The sequence below is a fragment of the Pocillopora verrucosa genome, chromosome 14 (genome assembly GCF_036669915.1).
Source record: "Pocillopora verrucosa isolate sample1 chromosome 14, ASM3666991v2, whole genome shotgun sequence".
Classification (NCBI taxonomy): Eukaryota; Metazoa; Cnidaria; class Anthozoa; order Scleractinia; family Pocilloporidae; genus Pocillopora; species Pocillopora verrucosa.
In genome coordinates this window covers 6248133-6265637 of record NC_089325.1, presented here as the reverse complement: position 1 = coordinate 6265637, position 17505 = coordinate 6248133, and the positions used below count along the sequence as shown (strand labels likewise).

The window sequence follows — 17505 nt, the reverse complement described above, 5'->3', positions numbered from 1 at the left end:
GCAAGGAATAGAATAAATGGCGTCGGTTCGTTGTTCTTTCGTGACAGGATCCTTAGGTTTGGCGAAAATATGCCCCAAAGTCTGAAAAGGTTTTTGAGCAACTTTAACGTTGTGGCTTTTGATTTTTCCATGAGCAAAGATTTTTCCATAAGGAAAGAGCTTCCACGAGTGAATTTTGTCAAGTGCGCGATGTAAACAAAATATAGAAATAACGTGAATAACGAGTCCCAAGACGATGAACTTTAATATATCTCAGGGGATTAGTTCAGGTCCGAGATTATGACACCTTCCTAATTTATTCATTTTTATTTGAAAAGAACGTTTTTCAATTACTCGGCTCCTTTTTAAGATTAAAGAAAGTTTATTTGGATACGCTAGGTTAAATGTTTGAATTCAGTTTAGTCAAATAAAAGAAAAATCGGTTTTGTCGGACTCTGGAAGATGGAAAGTAACCTTAATTCCTTGCCCGTTTCGTTGACCTCTACGTCATTCCTCGTCCTCGTCGCATTTCTTTGATTTCTTTCTCTAACAGCCAGGTTTCTTTCTGGCCTTCACCTGAGGAATTTGCTGACCTGACCTGACCTGACCTGACCTGAACTTGGCCGACTGATCGACAAAAACTGCTAGAAATCATTCATTCCTCATGAACTCACTCGTTAATGATTCCCCCAAGTGTTGCTAAGCAAACAATTCTCTCGTGCATTGGAAAGAAGTGAAAGCGACAAAATACAACATAACACTTATTACGCAACTTTGAAATTTCACTAAAAAATTGCATTCGGCATTAACATCTTATATATTAAAGTTCACAAGACAACCAGGTGAACAAGTAGACATTGTTTGACGCTACTCTGGTTTAAATATTGAAGGATTTAACCGAAAAGTTACATTTCCTGGATTACACGAATTGCAACTTGTCAGTTACATCATTTAAATCTTTAAATCTACCAGAGTAGCATCACATGTCTATCCTATGGTATGTCACAACAGAAAGAACAGCCGGTTACTCTCAAATTTCAGGTTGACTCGCAAATTCAGGGCTTTTAGCTACGAAGAAAACAGAACAAAAGCTCACCTTTTAAGTCTTCTCGAGTAGCCATCTTTCCTGGCAGTTGTCCTCGATCAAATGCTTCGCTCAGTTCAAGATCAAACAAAACACGGAACGAATTTTGCACAACGTTTTCACTTATCGATAAGCTCGAACTCAAATATACTTGAATGGGATCACTCAAGGTTTCTGGTAAACCAGACCAACTCTCGATCTAAAACGACCACGATACCTTGTTTTGCCACTACGCGACATGCAAGGCTCGATTACGCAATCAAGTCTCGATTTTGTAATCGAGGCTCGATTACGCACTCGAGTCTCGATTTTGTAATCGAGGCTCGATTTTCCAATCGAGCCTCGTTTCTTTAATCGAGGCTCGTTTCTTCACCCGAGGCTTGTTTTTAAGAAAGAAAGAAAGAAAGAAAGAAAAAAAGGAAGGAAGGAAAGAAGGAAGGAGGGAAGGAAGAAAGAAAGAGAAAAAGAATACTGCAAAATTAATAATTTAAACCCATATGCTTTTGTAACGGCAAACTTAGAATCCCTAACATTGTGTGGTTGACAGTATGCACCAAGCAGCAATAAATAAATAAATAAAAACAAGAAAAATAACGAGAAAATGACAAAAAAGAAAATGTAAAAACACCAGGATTAATGAGAGTTTTTATTGTGGGCGCAACAGGTTATTTTCGGCACCTTTGAAAAAAGGTATAGTCTGCCTTTAGTAGACTGTAAGCATTTCCTCTTCGTTTAAGAAAAAGCGAAAAGAAAAATAGAGGAACGAAAAATTGGCCTGGCAGCGAATCTGAGTTTCTGGGCAGTAATTAATAACACGCGCTTTTTTTTTTCACAGTTTAGGTATATTTGAGTGATTCAGTTTTCGTTCATCTTTTCTTCCTTAAATAATCATTATCACAGTTTATTTCATATTATATATTTACAAACTGGAATTTATATTATTTTAAGAACTTAACTAACCCGTGAGGCCCTAAGTCTAGCAATCATAGAAATCCATTTACAACGCCGTAAAAAAAATTGAAAGTTTTTATCGTGGATAGAGCGTGTCATTTGTAGCACAGACTAAAAAGAAAAAAAAAGTCAGGGTCTAGCTTTAACAGACCAGAGAGTATAAAATAGCGTTAGTTTTGGTGGAATTTGGGTACTCCCACCTCTTCGAAGAAAAAGCGGCAAAAGAAATCACATTAAGAAACTTAGCAGCTAATAAGGCTGACGCGTACCTACCTGACGACATAACTTCACACCCATCATGGAGAGTAGAAGCAACATAAAAGTCGTTGAGTATTGTCTCGAGGTTCCTTTAATATAGACGTACGTGATTTTCGAGCTTTTTTTTTTTTAACAGCTTTATTGATCATAACACAAGTAACATACAGCAAATTAAACAGCCAAGAAAAAAAAATGAAATATATGTGCAAAGTGATTTAAAGTGATAAGGTCAAAAGAGAAGGTGCGAACGGGACGCGAGGACCCATGCGACGCACCTCCCATGGTACAAATAATAATTAAAACACGATCAACCAAAAGACGCCAAATTTAAAAGACGCTAAAAAACTAGGGATGACAGGGGCAGGATCGTACAATTGACCAGGTACAGGGATAGGATATGTCAAAGTGATTGTGCAAAAGGTGAAACATGTGCTCAGTAACAAAGTTGCGGAAGGAAGCAGTAGTTGAATAACTGGTAGGGGGTGAAAATTTACAGATATAGTTCCAGAGCTTAACAATACGATTAAAGTAAGAGGCCTGAAAAGTGCTAGTTTTACATACAGGAGTTTTAAGGTTATAAGAATTACTTAGTCTGGTTCGGCCGTGAGAAACAGGAGAAACAAAATCATAAACATTAAGATCAGTAAAACCATTCCGACATTTGTAAAAAAAAACAAGATCTTTGAGTTCGCGGTCTAATGTCAGAGGAAGAAGTTTCAAAGTTAAAAGTCTGTCTCTGTATGACATCACGCCTACACGTTGTTTGAGGATCCACCTTGTGGCCCTCCTTTGACCCTTTCAATTTGAGTTTTTAATGCAATCTTGTCCGGGGACCAGACTTGGGTCGCGTAGGATAACTGAGACTTCACAAGTGCAAGATAAAGTGAGCGTCTAGCAGAGACATCGTTTAATAGTGGGCACGTGCGTTTTAAAAGTCCAACATTGAGCCAAATTGTCATAGTTACGGCACGTTTACAGTTTGTTATAACTTAGAGATTTTATTTTAAAGATTGCCAATTATTTCCCTCCTCTCGGCATAAATCTAGTTAAGACGATATGACTGGCCATGTCTGTCAGTTTTGTTAATGCTTAGCATGTTGTTATGCTTCCTTCGCCTTTGGGAGTCCCGTCTCCCTGCTTCTGTTTAGCTTTTTAGCTTTTTGAGCGAGCACTTGAGAAATGCAATCTTGAGACAAGCATAATTTTTTCCGACTTCGATAACAACATTTATCCTACATGAAAGCTGCTTACCGCTAGAAATTCTGTTTTCAACCTCCAACGTTTTCCATAGCCATTTCTTCTTGTTACCTCGCGCACTAAATTAACATGTAGAGTTGCGAAACTTGATGTTTATATATTTAGTTATTGACTTAGTTATATTTCAACATTCTTTAATGTACCGTGGTTAGGCATTACACAGCTAGACAATTTAGAGTGCGTAACGTCTCAAGCATGCACCTGTGTTTACAAATATCAACCCCTTGGGCGTAGGATTTCCTAATTACTCAAATGCAAGTATTGTGAGATTTTGAAATATTGCCAGTCTCCCTCGTTCTTCTACTTTAAATATTTCTAGAGTGTCTTACTCCAATTACGTAACTACTCGAGTGCATTTACATCATAATAAAATTCGCTCTTCCAAAATATTTTCAATCTCTCTCGATGCAAACTTAAATATGTAATTTTCAAATTTGGCTATACTTTCTTTGTCATAGCCTCCTCGAGTCAGACCAATTCATAAACAGCATCTTATTGCTATGTTCCTAATTCGCTGAAAAACCATCAGGAAGTGGTAATATTCAAGCCAATTTCCTAGCTTTTTACCGAGTGCTGCTTCACAAAGCCCTTTCTTTCTAGCTCGCAAAAAGAGGTAGTGTAGCCCGGAGCTAAATCACACATCCAGAGAATTCAAACACAGAGGCCATCAGAAACATAGTAGAAAAAGCGGTTATTCAGGGCGAAACATAATAAATTGAGGACTAGGACCGATTAAAGTAAAGCTAAAAGGAGTCCACAAAATTAATAACGAAGGAAATTTAAAGAAAAAAGGGTTAAGATACTCACTAGCGTTTTGTGATAGCTAAAGCACAACGAGTGAAGATTGAGGAAACGGATGAGGCGACGCGTCAGAACTTGATATCTATCACACGGTTAAATTTTTGCAAGTAAGAATTACAATACCAACAAGTCGGAATTTCATGTGACAGGATAGCAATAAGTAATACAATCATGTCTGACAAGTGGAGCAATGCGGTAATGATGGAAAAGACTTAAATGTGTGCGCAAATTCACATTGAAATCTAGTGATCAAACGACTCGAATTAATAATGGCTTAATCCAGTTCATCGATTCGGTCTCACCTTATACATATTGACAGAGATAGGTGCATGCAGCCACCGCATCCAATCAGTGCATTTTGACCCTTACGGGCCGCTCATTTTGACTGTTCTCATTGCTAGGTACTGATTTTCCACAATTATGCAACATGTTTGAGAGTTATTTTGATGAAGTAATGCAAGCATATTACTCAACAATATACTGTTTTGTCCATTTTTTTTTTATCGATAATTCATTATTGTTAGTTCTTTACCACTCATTTCTTCTTCGCCTAAAATTTCATTCAAACAGAATGGTAGATAAGCGCATGGTAAAGATAACGATCTTTACTCTGGAAAAATTAAGTAAAACAATAGAGTGAATTTGTCATGTTCCACTCCTTATTTTTTTTGAGTGATTGTGAAATTTGTGTTGTAAAATTTGAAATACCTTTTTTGCAGCACACAGAGTAGCATTCAAGGGAATCTGCTTCACCGTCATTGTAGGAAATCCAAATGACAAAAAATCTATCTTCAACGCTCTAAGTGGATTTCTTTGGTTAGCAGCGCGTTGAAGTAAGGAATCTTGATTCCCATTCGGACAGCACTTTTGGTATCACAAAAGCTGCACGAACTTTTAGAAATGATTTAGAAATGATTCTTGATCGGACTTTTGTGTCTGGAGGTTATGAAGATATCACAACAACTGTAATGTTTGTGGGTGATTGCATTACAAAGGCACCGTTTAATTTCCGCTCTGCTAGATTCTCCTCACTGCTCGGTTATTTAAGCCATTATTCATTGGAAAGAACTCAGAGATATTCTATTAAACGGTTACACATACAAACACAAAGCAAAAGGTTTTAACGTGCTGAGATTGTGTTGACGCATTTGTACACAAAAAAGCATTTCTTTAAATGAAAATCGAAGAACATTGCTCAGAAAGGAAGCAAAACAATTCGCCTGGGAAAGACCATATTGCTTTGATGTGTTTATTGTCGATGGCATATCTTCAATTTATGTATTTTTTCACACATTTTCCTTTATCCTGTTATACACTCGATTTTGATCGCCCCGCAAAAGTACATTTCTCTCCATCTCTTTTATATCAGTGTGATAACTAAAGTAAAGAATGTACATCGCATAGAATCCTTTTTTCACTATTATTATGTCAAGATAGACATTAAAGCACTCGAAGATTTTAACCAGATCCTGGTGTCTGAAAACTCGATACGAGCATCACGCACCAGAAACAAGAAATTCAGTGCACGCAATTATGTTTTTAGTAGTAGGTTTTAGAAATGTTTTACCGCTCGAAAGGAAAACAGATGACAGAAACAAACTAAAGCACACTTTCTCCATTAAACAACTAGGTCTTCTAAAACAAATTAATGAACAGTGATAGTGATAAACAGATTTAAGAAAGCCGTGGTAAGCCGCTTCAATCACTGATAGCCTCCTGAGACTGACCTGCATTTTTTGTTTTTGCTTTGGTTTGTTTTTCTCCTTCGAACTTCCGTTCAGCTCGATGAAATCAGCGTTTCCAGTCTAGGCTGAGCTGAGCTACCGGTTCTTGTCTGCGAGAAAATTTACTGGTTCAAACCAAAATACCACAATGTGTCACGTGAGTCCTATTTCGGTAATAAATGCTGGCCAACATCCATTCTTAGCGGGATAATTCATCAATAATATTCCAAATACTTCCTTTGTCAAGCATAAATCTATTCATAAGGTTGAGGCAGTCGTATCTGTCAGTTTTAATGGTGCATTATAAGAGTTGTGTTCCACTCCGGCCTGCCTCCGAATAGTTCTTCGCCATCTTTAAAAATGGTGTTGTAAAAATGTATTTATAATCTGGCGCATCCTTGTCAATCCTAAACCTTTGGACAGAAGCACAATACCAAGCAAATGGAAAATTTCATTTTCTTACAGGGTAATGGTATTCTGAAAACTGAATATTGATTTCTTATTTCATCTCATACACACAAAACTGACATGAGAAACTCTGGTCGGAAGAGATCTTTGCTGTAGGGGATCAGATTTGCAAATTATTACATGCCTCTTACGACGAAGCTATCTCAATTGAATAGGAGTAGGAAGCTCTCGTTAGCAACTTAAGAGCCTCAGCATATCAGTTAGTCGCCTGAGGAGGTTATTGCGACTATATTTGAGCACAATCCGTAGATTCATTGTTTCAGTGATTTGATAGTTTGCTGTAAGAACCCAAATACAATTTGAAAAAAGATATATCAGTAAACATTTATTCACCTCAACTTTATCATATAAAAATTGCATTTTAGAGTTAGGAGCATTACTGATTTCCAGCTAGTTCAATCTTTCATAAAATCATCAGCCATAGATTTTGTAGACATGACTTGCTTCATTAGTTACCTTGATGAATTAGGAAATGAATATTCTGTCTCACTTTCTCATGTACTTATTTATTATTTCACCATTACGCCTTTTTACCACATTAGGAAAATCAAACCCGCAAAATACACGACGATATTACATTATAGTACGGGGCAAAAATACGGACGGAAAGCGGAGGAACAAAATGGCCACAATGAACGATCAAAATACGCCTTTTTTCCGCTTTTTAGGCTTGACTTTTTAAGCAACAAACTTTGAAGTGCGTCGGTTTCTTTTTGGGTTGGTCATCAGGAACACTGAAATGAACTCTTTTGTGTTGTTTCCGCCTTTCACGCACGACGCCATATGCTATTGATTTAATGTTTAAATATGGCCGTAGGAAGCATGAGAACATAACCCTAAGCCGACTTTTAGTAAACGAATAAATCTTCCCGCCAGGTGTGTAGTGAAATGAAAGGCATAAACATGGACGTTCAACATTTCCATCCTTTGCCGTTGCAACCTTGTATCACGTTTAGAGGAAATTAGTAATCAGTGAGAATTTTAAATTGCTTGTTTGAAGCGCGATGAAAGTAAATAGCTTATTTTGATTGATTATATTAGACAAAAACCGAAAATTTGACTGGCTCTCGGTTGTTTTCGGAAAATTTCTAAAGCCTAGCTTTGAATTTAAGAGATTGAGCTTTCTCAGATATCATTTAATTTTGAGTTATCAACAGAATTCCTGACGCATCATTTTTCATAATCAGTAAAAGAGTATACAGGGAGGCTAGTAATAAAGAGCCTCTGAGGAAGGTCTGCTGTCTCCAGTCCTCGATCTGCGGGCATCGAAGTTTGAAGGCTTCTCCCGTTCAATCCCTAGTGATCTGTTGCTTGGGTACTCTGGGACCATAAACCTTTTTGAGCTGCCGTATCTCGTGGGTGTGGCAGGTGAATATGGGCTTCGTTGGTATCTGAGAGTTTCATTCTGTCTGAAGTAAAGGCAAGGAGAAATGTTGACTCGGAACTCTATTTGGTTTCCGTGCTTGAAAATGAACTCAGGAATAATTACCTGTTACATGATAGCAACCATCCTGAATTTCATGTTGAGTAACAAAGGTGTGTAAAGAGGGTCTCAATGGAGGTGATGACTTTTACAGCTAATAATTAAAATGTTGGCCATTTTACGGCTATCGGTCAATTTCTTCCCCATGTTGTTAAAAGAAAACTTTTTAAGGTTAACTTTTATACGATCAACGGTTAAAACTCGCCAATTTTTATGCCTAACGGCTAATTTTTTAAAAGTATGCGTCAAGTTTCTCTTTCTTATTCCTTACGTCTTGAAGGAATTTCGGCGTCGAGTTAGTATTGTATCCATTAACGTTCTTTTTTTTTTGCGCTGTATAATTTGTCGTGGTCAGTGGGGCACTTTGGTTCTAGTTAACGAGAGAACTGAGGCGCTCAAGCGCCCCTCTTACTTTTGAAGCCCTATTACGATTTGTCAAAAAGGCTGTGTGGCGTAACTTGAATTTCTTCCCCAGTAACATATGTTGCAGTTAATCGCCCATAAATAATATTAGTGCGAAAACTGCAAATGATTTTAATATTTCTTAGGTTCACTTTGCGTTAACAAAAGAAAGTTCTTAGAGTCTTAAAAGTCTTTGCCTTTTTATGTGATCAAAGACCTCGTAAGTGCTCTAAACGAGTTAGTTGTGCTGTTATAAAATTTGAATATTACTTATGAAAATAACATGGATTTTTTTTAATGCTACTTAATGTTGAATAAAAGTGTTATGTGATCTTATTGGTCCTTGGTTGTGTTTTAAAAATCAAATGGAGGGTATTAGGCCTTAATAGGAAGGCAATTAGAGGAGCGCTGCGGCGTCAGCGTGGAATACTTTTTCCCCTTTTTATAGCTTGCTGAAAGAAAAATGAAACACAGCACCATAAAAAATAAAAATAAAATGACATATCAAAGGACTAAGTGAAAAAGAGAGTGCAGGGAATATTAAGGACGGAGATCATTAACGTTGATGCATAAAGAATGAGGAGGTTTTTAGATTATTATGCTTCGTGAAACAAATGCTTAGCTTTGAAGAGCAGAAAAAATCAATTGACTATGCAGTCTTATATAGGAGCCAGCTAAAAAGAGAGATTTTCATCACAAAGAACTAAAGCCTTTCTTGGTCTTCCGGAAAGGGCTGAGGAGGAATTCCATTTGTCTGTTTGTTTTTCGGCCATATTGCAAGTCAGCTTTTCAATAAAATATATCATTTTAGTTACTACATATAGCGGACATGTTTCACATTCTTTACTGTAAGATTTAAGATCAAAACGTCTTCATGAACGTGGACAGAACTTATAATTTTTGTTTGAAAGGGGTGCACCTGGCTTACCTCTCGCCGTTCATATCTCTTGTGTGAACATCTTTTGTGCCGAATGTCCCTACCACTGAACCATTTTCAGACTTCTTCTGCGGTAAGGTTCTACCACGCTGCCAGTTGTAGTTGTGTCCTTCTATCATGTAATCAGGAGGCGGGGTCTTGACGGGGCCGTGTATGAATGGATCAACTTCCGGCAGTGTTTTCCGTTCAACCGGTCCATATGCGTTTAATTTTGGCAACTCTTTGACGTGTAAATGTTGCTTGTTTTCATTGTGGCGATAGTATATGAAAATACCAACGATAATTGCAAGAACAAGTGCACCAGCAGCGCTGGCGATAAACACTATTATATAGTCAGACCCGTGATCTGAAAAGAAGATCACGCAAATTATAAGTGTTTGTATTTTTTTTTTAGCTGCGACTATCAGGCATTTAGATCAATGTAAACCACAAGCTTATATCATTTCTGGATATTTCCATTAAAAAGCAACTTGAGTAAATAAAACTTTGATACAAGCGAAATAATTCACCTCTCCAAGAACGGAATAGGGAAGATTCAAAGTTAATGGCAAGCATTTTGCATTGGGCTCAGTGAAGTAGTGTGAATGATTCGCCGAAAACTTAGCCAACAGCGCAGACCCCAGTTTGACTTTGTTCATTCTCGCTTTCCTGGTCTTGAATGCAATTTCATATTTTGGAGGTTTATACGATAGGGTGATAAACAAACGAACGGGCTTTTTCTCTCTACCCCAATATAGGGTTGTTACCGAACCTTAGTCGTTCTCATATACTTTGCACGAACAAAAGCCACACAAACAGTGCACCTGCAATCCCAAGTGATCTGACGTTAGAATCAGAAGAGGAGCCAGCCTGCTCCACATAAGGAGTGTCGATGACAATTGTATCTTCCCCAGTGTTGGCGCTGACGGTTGTCGTGACATTCCCAACTGTCTTTGAAAGCAGGGTCAGTGGAATGGAACTGGAGGGAGAGAGAGAGGTTGCTGTTGGAGATATTGCTACCAATACCGATGAGGAACTGACCAATGAAGAGGTAGGGGCTGATACAATGCTTGTTGTTGTGGTTTCCGTTCCTGTTGGTAGCTCTTTAAAAAAACGCAATAATGATAATACGTAAGAATATCTTAGGACGCGACAGTTCGTTGGAATAGATTAGATTTTACCCATATCACGTCTTAAGCTTTGAGACACTATGAAATAAGGCAATTCGCAGAAATGTTAAAACGCAAGTTACTTTCGACTTTTTTCCTATGGACAAGACGATGCTCAGCGGTAAAACCTCTAGAGCTGAAACTCTTGTTGCATCACACGGCATAGATTTCCATTTTTTTTTTCCAAAAAGCAGCTCAACGCTCTGAACGAGGGAATGAGCTGGTGTCAGTTTTCTGCATGTATACAAATAATTTTGTTATTCTTAATCTTCAGATTCAAAATATGTTGTTAGACCTTAGTTTATCTTTTTCCGCTATGACAATACATAGCTGGAGGGGTGAAGTTAGACTTTCCTCATTACTTAAAGAGGTATAAGGGTAAAAACGGCAGTTTTCAACAGCATTCACGAAGATTGATATTACTCACCGCATGTATAAACCAAAAGCAAATACGAATGCTTCTTCTGCGGGAAAAGATCTCCGAAGAGTCCAGCATTAATTTTCAACCTGCACTTGTTTCTCCTTTCACATAGGGCTTTAAACTTGTTTGTGACGTCAGCGTCGCCCCACTTGTAATTCGTGTCATTATCGTGTCCGTCGTAGGGGCACAGCACGCGACCAGGCTGTGTTCGTCCATAGTGTGCAAAATAAATATTCAGCCCCAAGCTTGCGTTTGCGCAATGGATCACGAGGTGTTCTCCGTCACATGCTACTTCGCTTTCTATAGTTTCAAAATCTGGTAAGGAGCTCGCTGAAAAATAAAAAACAAACTTTGATTGGTCTCAGAGATTTGAGCTTGCTTGAAGTGGCTTAATGCCTTTGCTTTAAGTCACTTAATGCAACGAAATTCGAATTATTAGGCAAAGTTCTGGTTAAGTACATAAGCATTGAGAGATGGAGCAGAAGCTTATAACCAAGGTCGTAAGCTCCTGGTGGAGACAGTTATTATCCACCTTTGATCCATGAAACTGAATACTATTTTCCAAAGCTCTTAATTAAGCCCAAAAAAGATCGCAAGGAGAATAAAACTCTCAAAATTGTTATTCTTTTTTCTTTTCATCGGAGGTTGATTTAAAAATGAAAAATAAAAAAAGCTAAGAAAATTTAGGACTCCTCTAAACAAATTAAAGTTAAGAAAATCAATTGTTGAACATCGTGGTTTCATGAAATCTCGGTCCATGTTAAAAAAAATTTGTTTGAGAATTTCAATTTCTGGGCTGCTTTATGTCATGTACACTGAATTCCAATAGCAAAGATCGAACCATAATACAGCAAAAAAAAAATAAGATCGCCCTCTCGTTCTCAAGAAATTAAATGAAATGATTTATTTGCAGAAATGGCTCTTAAATGGGGCCATTGTTATGTATTAAATGTGACAGAGTCAGTCATGAAAACCATACGGGCATTTCTGACCTGCCGAAACTATTGCAAATTGGATTGTCCGTGAATTGCTTTATGTGGTATAACTAAATTCGGAGATTATGTCGTTTATTGCACTGTTAATCTAATAATGTTTGTGAACTTGGGGCAGAAATTTACCATTATTATTAGGGTCTTGTCCCTCATATAACCTTCTGCCGATACAACTGTACATGTTCAGTTGATCCAACTCAAATAGAAGTTTGTCACTTAGTACTCCTATCAATCGCTAACAAAAAAAAATGACGTTTCATATTTGTTAATTGACTCTTAGACCTTACAATCAATCTACGTTATACATAGTCCACTATCAACAGTAGTTCTGTTAGGCCAAGTTGTTACAAATTGATAAAACTACCCGATAATCGATCAGTGTCAGAGAACTAAAATAGCAGTGATAGAAGTTGAAAAAAAAAGAAAGAAAAAACTCCAGTGGAGCATTTTTACAGTTTAATAATTCATTCAGTTGAAGCTGAGTTCTCAAAAACACTACCCTCAGGATTTAGCTCTTCAGCGAGATTTCTAATTTTATTTGTCGTTTAGTTTTAAAGTTTCGTGTATGAAGGTCTCGTCTAGTTGCTATAAATTTTCTGTTTTTCGTCATTCTCATTGCGGAGTTCAATTTTGAACATATCTTTAAAAAACGGAGACCAAACTGGTGCTAACTTCTATCTCTTTGAGTTCAATTATTTCCTTTTCTTAAAGCTAATTTTGCAAATGAACCCATGATAGAAGTCGATATAATTCTTACTTGAAAAGAAATTTTTCTCAATTGTAAAGATGCTTGTATATTGACGATATTGATCAAACGCTATTTTTGTCGAAAAATTATCTAAACGAAGACACTTCCCTTAGATTTACGTTTGTTTTCCGTCAAAAATACTCAGTGCAGTGAGAGGAACCGTTTGTACCAATCAATGATTTACTCTTTGAAAATAAAACCTATTTTCGGGATCTTGTGTCTCTTTTTAAGGACTCAGTTTATTTGATTTCCGAAAAACACTCTACATTGATGATTGTTGTCTCATATCATATGCTGACTATTTCATATGGATACAGAAAGAAAAAAAAGGTGTTTTTTTGCCAACACTAACGAACATATTTTCTGTTTCACACTAAAGTACACAATTTGACGAAATTATTCGAAGGCGGTTGGTTTGATTTGCACCATTCCTTAAAAGATTAAAAAAAAAAAGACTATCGCTGCTCTATCCATCTCTATTTTAAAACAGATCGAAAAAACCCGGTAAAAATGAAGTAGACAAAATAGTACTAATCTAATTACATGTTATTTTTCCAAACTTGCAATGTAATAAATGAAGAATTACTCAGTAAAGATATTCCTTGAGATCGAGGTAAATATCGCAGTTATTTACTAAACAATGTTACGAGATTAATATATCAACTACTTCTCATCGAGATGTGAGTATACTAGCACTTTTATGGAAAGTTTTTAAATAAAACTCGAAACATTTTAGATCCGATGAATTTGCCAACAGTGAAAAATTCATCAAGTATGCTCTAACCAGAGCAAGCATTTTCTACCATGCCAGAGAGAAGTAACTGCCTCGATTAAAAATATTGTTATGTCACATTCTAGTTGTCATTCTCAATAAGTTTCGTTCGCATTATATTTCTCTACCTTTAAGAAAGCCCAGTATTGTGTATAAAGTTTTAAATTCATGGCAATTAAATTTTAAATTCACAAGAAGCAGTTTAGAAAATATTTCGGAGAGCACATCTGTGGAGTTTCCATAGTCGATGAAATTAATACCCCAAATTACCCAAAAAGCTGTACTTTATTAGAACCTAGCATTTAATTTGGAATCGATCCCAGCTGAACAAAGCGGAATACAAACACAAAATTTAAATGTATCATAGGCATTCATGCATTTGTTGTGTGGTTTTATACTAAGATTAACCGCAATCCTATTGGTCAACGCAAATGAGGCGTTCTTTAAGCGTTGTGCAAATTACTCCGCCTTTTAAAGAAAACAAGATTTTCGAGAATGATTGAATCAAAAATAGCTTACATGAAACAAGTCTCATTGTCTTAGAAGCCGCAAAACTGCGACAATTGCGTTAAGGGAACTCACGGAGCTACCTCTCTCGGTACTCAATCAAAAACCTATGCGTTTGAATCGTAAACATACAAGATTAATCGTGACGGGATTTCTTTGAGTCTAAATTAAACGTTTTCATTCGTGATAATAAGCGGCAAACCTCGAACTGAATTTAAAATTCAATGGTATAACACCCTTGAACCAAAGAATGCCGCCAGGCGTAATTTCCGAGAAAGCTGAAAGAGATATCTCGGTCGCTTTAGCTAATTTCGAAAAATTTCAGCAACATTAGCGCTGGATGAAAAAGGGAACAATTACGTATCAATAACTGATATCCTTGAACTCGCGTGTTAATATTTGTTTAAGGTCTCATATCTTTGTCGATCGAACAAAATGTTATTGAAAGTGCCCATTTCAGAGCCCAGCCCTTGAAGAGCTGTTTACACTACAGATGAAGTCTGAAACTTTCCTCGAAATGTGACCTCTTCGAGAGATTAATCCTGATGCGTAAGCCTCAGTTAATCATTTTAAAAATTTTACGTTCGACGTACAAACTGTAAACAAAGAGCATAAATAGTAGAGGAATATTAGATCAAACTGTAATAAAGAGTCAGAGAAAACTGTAGAGTTTACCTCCACAATGAGGAAAAAATTCACTGAGAAGCAGCGGAAAGACCTATGGCATAAAATACAAAAAAAAAAATGTGAATTCTTAACAGCGCAATCACTGCTCATTCGTGTTCGGCTTAAAACAGTTCGCTAGTAACTGTACGCAAATTACAGTTCACTTACCAATTTCAAAACACTCGCTTTGTACAATAGCTCAGAGGCCATTTCAGTGTCATGTAGAGATTCCAACAATTTCACTTATGTCGCGCTGAATCGTGATCTACCCTGGGTAAGAGCGAAGCTAAAGAATTAACTCTTCGTGGTCAGGCCCTGAGCCGATCGTGCAAAATTTCACGCTGACTTTGACCTTTTCGGAAATGCTCGGATTACATCCGATCGCTCTGAAATTTCGGCTGTAGCATGTAAACATTCTAAGCCAATCACATGGCGAGTTTTAGCTCGGAACTATCAAACGTGACCCCGGGAGCCTGATCCGAAAATTATTTGCGTACGATTTCAGTCTGCGATAATGGCGTCCGATGCGAAACGCTAGAGATACAGCGTAGCGAAGGCTTTAGAGGTGATTTTTGACGATGGAAGTGAGCATGGTGGTATGTCTAGTGGTGAGGAATCCGAATTAGATAGAAAACTGGAAAATCCTAGCGAAGAATCGAGGTAAGTAATCTGTAAAAATTTTGCGATATTTAAATGCGTGCGCATGTGGTGTTGAAACATTTACTTTTACTTTTCGCGCACGAATCCTTGTTTTTTGCCTTGAGACAAACCTGCAAATGTATATTTGTGAATGAAAAACAACATATATTACGATCAAACATGATTTTTGAGCGACATAGAAAATAATCTTCAATGGAATGTTAGAACGCAACGACCTAAATTATCAGCCGATGACAGATATGACGCAGTGTGCGTCCGAACTAAATTAAATAAAATCTTTTATAGTATAATATATATCGACCTGTACATTATCTTATATGTTTTGTATGTTTTTTAGATGTGGTTCTACTTGTTACATGCTGAAAATTCACAAAACAAACAAATTATGCTCGAGAATGAGTGGAATGATATAAAATGACAGTTTCCGGTTTCACTTCTGAATTGTTTACTCTTGAAAATACTGGTGGTGCATTGCAAGTGAAAGGCTTTTGATATATGTTGCACTTTATGTATTTTGAGGTTGATTATCTTCTTTGTCCCTGTTTCAAGGCAAAATTTGAGAAGTCAAACAAAGAAATATAGTTCCAATGGTTGCACTGTAGACTTCAAGAGGGATTAGTAAATTTGGGCTTGGGGTGATTGTAAGATAAGGTCAGACTAATTAGTCAGTATGTCAATCTTCAAACAAAGAACTATAGTTCCAATGGTTGCACTGTAGACTTCAAGAGGGATTAGTAAATTTGGGCATTTCACTTCTGAATTGTTTACTCTTGAAAATACTGGTGGTGCATTGCAAGTGAAAGACTTTTGATATATGTTGCGCTCTATGTATTTTGAGGTTGATTATCTCATTTGTCCCCGTTTCAAGGCAAAATTTCAGAAGTCAAACAAAGAAATATAGTTCCAATGATTGCACTGTAGACTTCAAGAGGGATTAGTAAATTTGGGCTTGGGGTGATGATAAGGTCAGACTAATTAGTCAGTGTGTCAATCAGTGTTCACTAGATATGTGTAACACATCTCAGATTTGTTATTTTCCAGCCAATTTTTTATGGAGATGTTGCCCATATAACAAGGAACCTCTTAAGTTAATTTTTGCCTCATTACTTTGTATTATTTGGGTATCACTTAATTCACAGTTCAAATTTTGATGATATTTTATGCTAATTAATGTTAGTTTGCAAGCATTCAATGAGGTTGTTTCCTTTTTCTTGGAGAGGAAACATGCATTTCAGGAAAGCTTATTTACTTCTGTTTCAAGTGAGGTATAGCTTACTTCCCTTGTGTAAATACTTGGTGAGGAATAAATTTTTCAATAATCTGGGTCAATTTTTATGGTTTTGGGGTACAGTTTGGAAAAAAAATTCTAATTCATTCCGTATTTGTTCTTTTTCAGCCAGAGTCTCTGGATGTCTTGCCCATAAGATAAGGAATATTTTATCTAAGAAATGTTTCCTTTTAGCTCCAATCCATTCAGGCTCAGGCTGTTTCAAAGTCAAAAGTTGTACAATAATTTATGCAAATTGTATGCCATTTTCTTAGCATGATTTAAAATCCATGGATTTTTGGAGGAAAAATATATTTTTTCTGAAAAGCTAATTTTGTCCTCTTTCAAATGAGATATAGCACTAATCACTAGTGTAAATACTGCTGACAAAAAAAATAAAAGAAAAAAAGGTTACCATCATTTGTTATTTTTTTAAGTGAATCATCGCTCACCGCACCACCTGTCTTAGCACTGCAGACAATAGACAAATCTTGCGTCAGAATTTTAATCAGCAAAGGTTTCATCTAAACCCAAATTATAACAAAGGAAGACGAAGAAAAGAATTTCTAATAAAGGCAGCAAAGAGTTAACGAATTAAGAACGCTCTCCAAGCGGGTCATTTAGCAAAAAGCGAATGTTTTTGTAAACATGCTTCATTTGAAAACAGCGCGCAGACTAGGGCGCGTCCGATGTTGCCAAACTGGATAAAGTCAGAATGGCGACTCTCAGCAAAATGGATTAATCTTCTCAAATTAATAAGTAAAATCTTAATCAAAGCTTCACAGTTCAGCCTTTCTTTTTTTTAAAAGAAGGATTTACACCCAAGCATTCTGCGATGACGCCTTTCTAAGTAAACATTTTGACTTCTCTATGAACCTTGTACCAATTAAATCAATATTTCAGCTTTATGCCTACCTGCGGGGCAAAAACGTCTGTTGACCGAAGATGAAAAGAATGAAAACTGTACGCCAGTTCAACTG

The 17505-nt window shown here is 36.8% G+C and overlaps 1 protein-coding gene across 2 annotated transcripts; it reads right to left on the bottom strand.

The window, feature by feature from the left end:
- Nucleotides 1-6152: 6152 nt before the first annotated feature.
- On the bottom strand, nucleotides 6153-14958 carry LOC131794905 (uncharacterized). Of its 2 annotated transcripts, none has more exons than XM_066161539.1 (6): nucleotides 14767-14958; nucleotides 14608-14650; nucleotides 10920-11243; nucleotides 10148-10426; nucleotides 9336-9690; nucleotides 6153-7931 (listed from the first exon to the last, which is right to left on the bottom strand). In XM_066161539.1, the coding sequence occupies exons 1-6, from the start codon at nucleotides 14806-14808 to the stop codon at nucleotides 7730-7732; spliced, it is 1245 nt and encodes a 414-aa protein (XP_066017636.1). In that variant the 5' UTR covers nucleotides 14809-14958; the 3' UTR covers nucleotides 6153-7729. The 2 variants fall into 2 exon arrangements, with proteins under 2 accessions (XP_066017636.1, XP_066017637.1); XM_066161540.1 differs by having other exon boundaries at nucleotides 7789-8859; nucleotides 14767-14957.
- Nucleotides 14959-17505: the final 2547 nt, after the last annotated feature.